This window comes from Aphelocoma coerulescens, chromosome 2, assembly GCF_041296385.1.
Source record: "Aphelocoma coerulescens isolate FSJ_1873_10779 chromosome 2, UR_Acoe_1.0, whole genome shotgun sequence".
In the NCBI taxonomy this organism is placed as follows: Eukaryota; Metazoa; Chordata; class Aves; order Passeriformes; family Corvidae; genus Aphelocoma; species Aphelocoma coerulescens.
In genome coordinates this window covers 475,362-481,478 of record NC_091015.1, presented here as the reverse complement: position 1 = coordinate 481,478, position 6,117 = coordinate 475,362, and the positions used below count along the sequence as shown (strand labels likewise).

General features: G+C 68.2%; 1 protein-coding gene across 2 annotated transcripts; it reads left to right on the top strand.

Annotated features, from left to right (window-relative positions):
- The first annotated feature begins 465 nt into the window (after nt 1-465).
- AOC1 (amine oxidase copper containing 1) lies at nt 466-5,536 on the top strand. Of its 2 annotated transcripts, none has more exons than XM_069006140.1 (5): nt 466-500; nt 1,177-2,720; nt 3,356-3,644; nt 4,249-4,381; nt 4,616-5,536. In XM_069006140.1, exons 1-5 carry the CDS (start codon nt 481-483, stop codon nt 4,892-4,894), a joined length of 2,265 nt encoding a protein of 754 aa, XP_068862241.1. In that variant the 5' UTR covers nt 466-480; the 3' UTR covers nt 4,895-5,536. The 2 variants fall into 2 exon arrangements, with proteins under 2 accessions (XP_068862241.1, XP_068862240.1); XM_069006139.1 differs by lacking the exon at nt 466-500 and adding an exon at nt 710-775.
- Nucleotides 5,537-6,117: the final 581 nt, after the last annotated feature.

Sequence of the window (6,117 nt, the reverse complement as noted above, 5' to 3'; positions counted from 1 at the left end):
TGGGGGGGTCAAAGACCCCTTTCCATGCAGATTTTGGGGGTCGGCGCCCCGTTCCCATGGGAATGGGAGGGCCAGGGACGCGTTGCCATGGGAACGGGATGCAGCCGTGGGGATGGAGGGGTCAAAGTCCCTTTCCATGCGGATTTTTGGGGAGGGCGTGTCGGGGACGCTGTTTGGAGCCGGAGGGGCTCCGGGGGGGTCCGGAGCGCCCCCACCCCCGCACCCCCGCACCCCCGGCAAGTCTGAGAGGCCGCGGTCTCCCGTGGGATTTTCCCGGTTCTGATCCCGCCTTGCCCCCGGAATTTGATCGCTCGGAGCCCCCCCCAGCGCGGGGGGGGGGACAACGACCGGGCAGTCCCGGCGCCTTTGAGCCCCCCCCGGGTGATCATTAACCCGCGGGGGGGCGGGTGTCGGTACCGGGGCTCGGTACCGGCGGCCGGTACCGGGGGGTCCATCCCCCGCCGCTCCCGCGTGGGCGCGATGCGGCGGAGACAGCGAAGGTGCGGATTTCGGGGGGGGAACGGGGGGTGCGGGGGTGCAGCCCGGTGGGGACAGGGGGGTCACGGGTCCTGCCGGTGGCCTTGACCCCGCGCCGGGTCAGAAGGGGCGGCCCGTGGGCGGGGGGCGGGGAGGGGGCGGGAAGGGGGGCAGTGCCCCTGGGGGGCGGGGAGGGGGGTCAGTGCCCCCGGCGGGGGGGGCCGGAGGGGGAGTCAGTGCCCCAGGGCCGGGCAGAGACCGGCAGCGCTGCTCGGATGGGGCGGCAGAGGCAGGGCAGGTGAGCGGGGGGTTTGGGGGGCTCCCTGCTGTGGTGGGGGGGCTCCTCGGGGACCCCGACTTTGGGGGTCTTCCAGGCCCACCGGGGGTGTTCAGCGCTGAGATCGGGTTCAGCAGCCGCTCTGAGAGAGGGTTTTGGGGGTGCTTGTGAGATCCGGGATGGGGGAATGTTTCTGGGGGTCACCCTATGGTGTCCCCATTTTCCCGGGGGTCATCCGTGGTGTCTCTGGTTTCACTGGGGGTCACCCCGTGGTCCCTCTGTTTTTTCTGGGTCCTTTGCTCCTGGTGGTCCCCCGTGGTCATCCCAGTTTTGCTGGAATCGTGGCACAGCTGGAGCAGGGCGTGCTCCGCTGTGCCCCATTCCCCCTCCAGTGCTGACCCCCCTGTCCCCGTGTTCCCCAGGATGTGGCTGCTGGGGCTCCCCTGGGCGCTGGCCCTGCTGGTCACCATGGCCTCCTCCGGCCCCTCCGCGGACCCCCCGGACCCTGCGTCCATCTTTGCTGACCTGTCCCCAGAGGAGCTCGGGGCCGTGCGGACCTTCCTGATGGGGCGGCCAGAGCTGGGGCTGTCCCCGAGCCAGGGGGGGCCCCTGGCCAAGAACTCGCTGTTCCTGGTGGAGCTGCTGCCCCCCAAGAAGCGCTCGGCGCTGCGGTTCCTGGAGCACGTTGGGGCCCGGCCGCGGCGGGAGGCTCGTGCCATCATCTTCTTCGGGGCGCAAGCGGAGCCCAACATCACCGAGCTGGCCGTGGGGCCTCTGCCGCGCCCCAGCTCCTACCGGGTGCTGGGCTTCAAGGGGGGCCGGGCCGTGCCCTTCTCGGCGCGGCCAATGACGCGCTTGGAGTACGAGCTGCTGTACGAGGCGCTGGTGGCTGCCATGGCCCCGCTGGAGCCGCTGCTGCGCGAGGCCACCGGCTTCGGCTTCCAGAACTGCTCCGAGCGCTGCCTCACCTTCTCCGACATCGCCCCGCGTGGGCTGGGCCCCGGCGAGCGCCGCACATGGCTGGTGATCCAGCGCTTCGTGGAGGGCTACTTCCTGCACCCCGCGGGGCTGGAGGTGCTGCTGGACCACCAGGACCCCGACCCGCGGCGCTGGGCCGTGCGGCAGCTCTGGTACAATGGGCGGTACTTCGGCAGCGTGCGGGAGCTGGCCGAGAGCCACGCACGGGGGACGCTGCCCCTGGCCCGCCTGCCCGAGCCCCCCGCCCGCCACCTCTTCTCCAGCTACGAGCCCCGCGGGCGCTTCGCCAGCGGGACCCCCACCGAGGTGCACGGCGCCAAGGTGTGCGAGCCGCAGGGCCGGCGCTACCGGCTGCGCGGGAACCGGCTGGAGTACGGCGGCTGGAGCCTGGCGTTCCGGCTGCGCTCCTCCGCCGGCCTGCAGCTCTTCGACGTGCGCTTTGGCGGCGAGCGCGTGGCCTACGAGCTGAGCGTGCAGGAGGCCATCGCCTTCTACGGTGGCCACTCACCGGCTGCCATGCAGACCAAGTACATGGACGCCGGCTGGGCCATGGGCGCCTCCAGCTATGAGCTGGCGCGTGGTGTGGACTGCCCTGAGACCGCCACCTTCCTGGACGCCCACCACCTCCTGGACGCCGACGGCCCCGTGCGCTTCCGCCATGCCCTCTGCGTCTTCGAGCTGCCCACGGGTGTCCCCCTGCGCCGCCACTTCGACAATGACTTCCAGGGCGGCTTCCACTTCTACGCGGGGCTGGAGGGACGGGCGCTGGTGCTCAGGACCACCTCCACTGTCTACAACTATGACTACATCTGGGACTTCCTGCTCTACCCCAACGGTGTCCTGGAGGCCAAGGTCCACGCCACCGGCTACATTCACGCCACCTTCTACACGCCGGAGGGCCGGCGCTATGGCAGCCGCGTGCACAGCCACCTCCTGGGCAACATCCACACCCACCTGGTGCACTACAAGGTGGACCTGGATGTTGCAGGTGAAGGGCCCCGACAGCTTCTGACACCCCCTGGCCATGGGGAGGGCACTGGGAGAGAGGGGCTGGGCCCACAGAGGGTTCCAGTGGATGGGGTGCCTTGTTCCCAGAAGGGTGGTATCACTTGGCCATCACCCAGACCCTCAGATGATGATCCCCCTCCGTGGTGGCATCTCTGCAGCATCACATCCCTCCATGGTGGTGGAATCTCCCAGCCCTGGTGACATCTGGGGTTCCAGCCCTCTATGGTGGTGGCATCTCTGCAGGGTCCCAGCCCCTCATGGTGGCATCTCTGTGGAGTCCCAGTCCCCCAGGGTGATATTTCCCAGGCCACATTCATGGTAGCATCTCCTGGTGTCCCAGCCCTCCATGGTGGCATCTCCTCAAAGGCCCTCCTCTCCACGCTGGCATCTCAAACTGCATCCCAGCCCTCCATGGCGGCTTGTTTGTGGGGTCAGTCTTCCATGGTGGTGGCATCTCAGCCCTCCATGTTGGCATCTCCACGGGGTCCCAGACCACATCCATGGTGACATCCCTGCCGTGTCCCACCCCTCCATGGTGGCACCTCCGTGGTGTCCCACCTCCACAGTGGGGGTCTGTGCCACTGCACCTCCTCCACCGACACCCCGTCCCCGCAGGCTCTGGGAACAGCTTCGAGACGATGGACATTCGCTTCGAGAACATCTCCAACCCCTGGAGCGCGGGGGCGCGCGTGGTGCAGCCGTGGCTGCACCGGGAGCCGCGGCGCCGGGAGCGCGAGGCCGCGCTGCCGCTGGGCCGCCCCGCGCCGCGGTACCTGCTCTTCTCCAACCCACGCCGGCGCAACCGCTGGGGCCACCGCCGCACCTTCCGCCTGCAGCTCAGCTCCCACGCCGGGCCCGTGCTGCCCCGTGGGTGGCGCGAGGAGCGTGGTGTCACCTGGGCCAGGTGGGGCACGAGGGGTTCCACGGCGTGGGGAGGGGGCTGCACGGGGACTCCAGCATCACCAGAGGTGTGCTGAGGCACCGGCATCGGCCATGGGGGCATGGTGTCCTTCCCCTGGTCACACCTTCCTGTGGCGGCACCTCTCCCTGCTGGCACCTCCCCATCCTGCCCCGGAGCTGGAGTAGGTCCTTGGGACCCTGGGGACCTCCAGACCTGACAATGCCCCTGGAGGTGGGGAAGCCCCTTAGGAGCTGGAGAACCCCATGGGGGTTTGGGACACCCTGGAGCTGAGGGGGCTGCTGGAGCTGTGGAACCCCTGGAAGTTGAAGAGTCCCTGGGAGTCTGGAAACACTGTGGGAGATGAGGAAGCCCTGGAACTAGGGACTTCCTCAAGATCTGGGGAGCCTCCCAGACCTGGGGACCCTCCAGGGTTGGGAAACCCCTTGGGAGCTGAGGTGCGCACAAAGCTGGGGACCCCCGGGCCCCTCACCAGCCCTGTGTCCCCTTGATGTGACTGGGCCATGGGTGGCACAGTGGGGGGACAAGGGCAGGGGTGGGACAGGGATCCCCCTGCCCCCGGGCTGACCCTGCCCCTCACTTGTCCCAGGTACCACCTGGCCGTGACACGGCGCCATGAGAACGAGCCAAGCAGCAGCAGCATCTACACCCAGAACGACCCCTGGGACCCCCCGGTCACCTTCGAGAACTTCATCCGCGACAACGAGACCATCGAGGACCAGGTGACACCGGGCACACAGGGCTGGTGGCTGCTGAGGGGCCTGGGGCATTTCCATCTCCAGAGGGGGGCCCATCTCCAGGGGTTCCCCAGCTCCAGAGGGTCTCCCCAGCTTCCACAGGGTTCCCCAATATGAGGGAGTCCCCAGTTCCTGAGGGTATCCCCATCTCCCACTGGTCTCCTCAGCACCCGTGGGGGGGTCCCTGGTGCCACTGACACTGCGGTGTGTCCCCCCAAGGACCTGGTGGCCTGGGTGACTGTGGGCTTCCTGCACGTGCCCCACGCCGAGGACATCCCCAACACAGCCACCCCTGGCAACGCCGTCGGCTTCTTCCTGCGCCCCTTCAACTTCTTCAACGAGGACCCGTCGGTGGCATCGCGAGCCCCGGTCATCGTGCGGCCACTGGACCCTCCGACCTGCTCCCGTCTGGAGATCCGGCGCTGGACCCCGCCCAGCCCCGGTGCCTGCGTCCACCCCGAGCCCTTCACCTATAACGGCACCTACCGCCAGGTGTGACGCGGGGGCATGGGGACACTGAGCTGGGGCATGGGCCCTGTGCTGCGGGACAGATGCAGCAGAGCCAGTGTCACCTCCCCTGGCCCCAGCACCGCGGGAACACCGGTGCCATCAGGGCGTGGGACTTGTCACACCACGTCACATGCTGCCACATGCCAGGCCCAGTAAAGGTGGTGTCACCTTGTCTGACCCCAGCACTGGCACTAGCACCATGTGGGACACCAGTGACACTGGGACACTGGGGTGTGGGATGTGTCACACTGTGCCACATGGCACCATGTGCCACCTGTCAGGCTGAGTAAAGGCGATGCCAACCCTTCCACCCCCATGTGGGTCACCGGTGCCACCAGGACACTGGGCTGTGGGACGTGTCACACAGTGCCACGTGGTGCCATGTGCCAGTAAAGGCAATGTCACCTCCTCTGATGCTGGCACCGGCACCATAAGGACACTGGTACCACCAGGACACCATGGCATGAGTCATGTCACACTGTGCCACACGGTACCACCTGTTGGGCTCAGTAAAGGTGATGCCACCCCTTCTGCCCCCACAGGGGACCCCAGTGTCACAGGGACACCATGGTGTGGGACATGTCACATGATGCCACGTGCTGGGCTCAGTAAAGGTGATGTCACCTCGTCTGTCCCCGTCTCTGCCAATGCTGTGGCCACCAGGATGGCCCAACCTGTCCCCACCTGTCACGATGTCTAGTCACGGTGACATCCGAGGTCACTGTGCCTCCCCCCACCTCCCAGGTGGTGACACACAGAGCCGGGAGTCTCCGTCTGGTTTATTGGGGGCACCTACGCAGGGGTGACATGCAGGGGTGACATGGGACAAACACGGCACACGCTACGGGGCGGCCGGGGAGTGGCAGCCCCTCGACCCCCGCGTCCCCCTCCCTGTGCGTCGGGTGACACCGCCATGTGACACCCGGCTGTGCGGGGGGAGCGGCCGGGGGCTCGGGGGGACACACAGCCCAGCCGGACGGGAAGGGGCACACAGAGGCTCCCGACCCTCAGCCGGGACGGGGATGGGGACACGGAGCGGGGCACACACGGACCCGCCAGGCCCCACCGGGGCTCACACGCGAACGGGGGGGGGGGGGGGTCCTGGCGGGGGGACACTGCGGGGACACGGCAGGGACACACACACAGATGGGGGGGGCAACACGCATGTCCCAGTGCAGCGGGACCCCCCCTACACACACGCGACATCCTGG